This window comes from Suricata suricatta, chromosome 17 (genome assembly GCF_006229205.1).
Source record: "Suricata suricatta isolate VVHF042 chromosome 17, meerkat_22Aug2017_6uvM2_HiC, whole genome shotgun sequence".
Lineage (NCBI taxonomy): Eukaryota > Metazoa > Chordata > Mammalia > Carnivora > Herpestidae > Suricata > Suricata suricatta.
The window spans coordinates 38,028,257-38,030,874 of NC_043716.1; the positions used below are offsets into that span (position 1 = coordinate 38,028,257).

Consider the following 2,618-nt stretch of genomic DNA (forward strand, 5'->3'; position numbering starts at 1 on the left):
CACGAGAACCTGCTACCACCCCACCTGCTGCTGCCTGCCTGGGTGCCTAGCCCAGGGCTGTGGGTCCAGCTGCTGCCAGCCTTCCTGCTGCTGATTGCCTTGCCAGGAACCACCATCTGATTTGCCATTTGGAAAACAATCACTGCCAAGCATTGCAGAAAGCCAGCCCTGGATTCCCAACATCTCTGTTCTTCATCTGCCTGTTGGCAAACTTGTGAATCAGCTTGCTGAATGAAGTGTGAACCACTTCTCTCTGATTCTCTTCTTTCCTTCCTCTGGGTCTATGCCCATTTCATCCATCCCAATGCAGAGTTAGGATCTCTGTTTGGTCTCCATTGTCAAGAACTTGACCCTGTCCCTAAAAGACCTTAGAGAAACAACTTCTTATGAGTTGAATGACATAGAACTCTTTGAAATTACTAAAAGTCCACAAAGTATGTTTTCTTTCTCAGTGTACTCATGAATCTTGTATGCCTTCTTCTGTCTGTCATGATCCCTTTGAATGCCTCCCTAGACCCAGTGATTCTCAACTGCATCTCTTAATAAATTCTGTATCATTTGGAATCTCATTTTGTCTTTGTTTTTTTTGTACACTGTTCCCAAAGTAAGGATTTGTACATATGTTGCACATCACATGCAGTATCCATTGGGAGCCATACACATTTCTCCACAAGTTATCATGTGCATTTTCAGATGAGGGCACTTCACAGTGGCATGTCACGGAGCTGACATGGACAGACTGAGATCCCAGATCGGATTCCTGCTGAAGCGCACTTACATTCAGCTCTCCAGACGTGTCAGAAAACACCCTTAGTCTCAGAACCAGCAAGATGTCCATTTGAGGTCTTCTTTGGCCACAGAAGTGTTATTCCCCTGTATGTGTGAGTGATCCTTGGGACTAAGTTGTAGATATCAGTGTCCTACAACCAGCCACAGCAGCCATATGTGAGGACAGTGGGACCTGCCCTTTAGGGCTCTTGTGAACACAGGATCATTTTGTGGCCTCAGGTGCCATCCAGCCCCTCCACACTCTTCTGCATCATACCCAGGTGAGGGGTTCCTGGGTGGCTCAGTTGGTTAAACATATCCAGGTGAGCCTGCAGTGTCCTTGCCAGCAACAGATGCTGCTGAACACACTTGTGTTTGGGTCATGGAAATCACATTCATGTAATGCTTCTGGTCTTCAGGACCTAATTGTATAGTAACTTGTTATCACGTAATGTTCTGCCAAAGCTATTTATCTCCCCTCCTGTAAGGCAATTTGTCATCGTGATCAAAATGTTCCCCAGACAGTTAATGCAGGACAGTGTCAGGGAGTGAGAGATCATGCAATGGGCATGTAGGACTTTGAGTAATCCATGAGCTCTGGACCATCTAAGGGAATAGAAACACCGCTGGTATTTTGTGAAAGAAATCTGAGGAACTGAGGGAGAGAAAAGATGCCTGTCCCTTGCAGGTGAGGAGAATGTGAGGAAGAAAAAAGAGACAATATGGTTGGCATTCCTAGGAGTCGTGAAAAAGGTGTCCTGAACTAATGGTGTTGCCTTGGGGCTCAGGGCTATGAGGCTAGATTCAGGACCAGAGGGAATAGGAGACTAGGCCCTGGGTTACTTCAGAGAGACCACTGAGAAGCTACGCAGGCCCCTAGCCAGGACACATGCCACCATTGGAGACCAAGTATCTAGGATGCTCAGGAGAGACCGCCAAGGCCAAACTTGCCCACTGCTCATTCAGAAGAGCTAGATGTTTGCAAAATGAGATGAAAAATGAACACAACCTATGTTTCCTAACATTGCCTGAATGTTGAATAAATGTTTTATGAACATTAGCTTTAATTCATGGAGGAGTTTTCAGAGTAGGTATTAAGGGTCCCATCGTAGAGGTGAGGAAATTGAGACTGAGTCGGGTAAAGTCCTGTCAGAGTTTGGTTTCTCCCAGAAGCTACTGATGAGAAACAGGTCCAGGAATGTGGTTTCTTCGGGGAGGTGACATCACACTGGTCAGAGTGGAGGGGAGTGCCACAAGGAAGAGGCACTTTGAGGCCAGCAACACAGTTTGGAACTAAAGCTTCAACCTGAAAGATATCTCAGATATTATGTAACACACACACTCACTCACACATACACACACACACACACACACACACACACACACATGACATTAAGATTCTCTTATTTCAGCAATAAGGGAGCTGAGTCTTTATAAACCAAATCTCAAGAAGCAAGGTTTGACTCTGTGTGTGTGTGTGTGTGTGTGTGTGTGTGTGTATGTTTTTCAGTGTAGCATGCTCAGAGAACCTGACATTCTGCTGTGCATGAAAAGAGCACTTAGGCATAGAGTGCAGTCTGGTAGGGAGAAATTGTCCTAAACACACTAATATCCAAGATATAGGGTATATATTAGCGTATTCAAGACATCTTTGAAAATCTATGGTTTTCACTGATGAGTGGATCAAGAAGATGTGGTGTATATACACAATGGAGTACTACATGGCAACGAGAAAGAATGAAATATGGCCATTTGTAGGAAAGTGGATGGACCTCGAGGGTGTCATGCTAAGCGAAATAAGTCAGGCAGAGAAGGACAGAAACCATATGTTCACACTCATAGGTCTAACA

At 45.1% G+C, this 2,618-nt stretch overlaps 1 protein-coding gene across 1 annotated transcript in view; it reads left to right on the top strand.

The window, feature by feature from the left end:
* The window catches only part of LOC115282333 (keratin-associated protein 9-2-like), a 1,101-nt gene extending 916 nt beyond the window's left edge, over positions 1-185 (top strand). The window contains exon 2 of the mRNA XM_029928306.1: positions 1-185. This exon is cut by the window's left edge and continues 14 nt beyond it. Within this exon, the coding sequence (XP_029784166.1) occupies positions 1-94 (94 nt within the window). The 3' untranslated portion in view covers positions 95-185.
* The last annotated feature ends 2,433 nt before the right edge of the window (positions 186-2,618 follow it).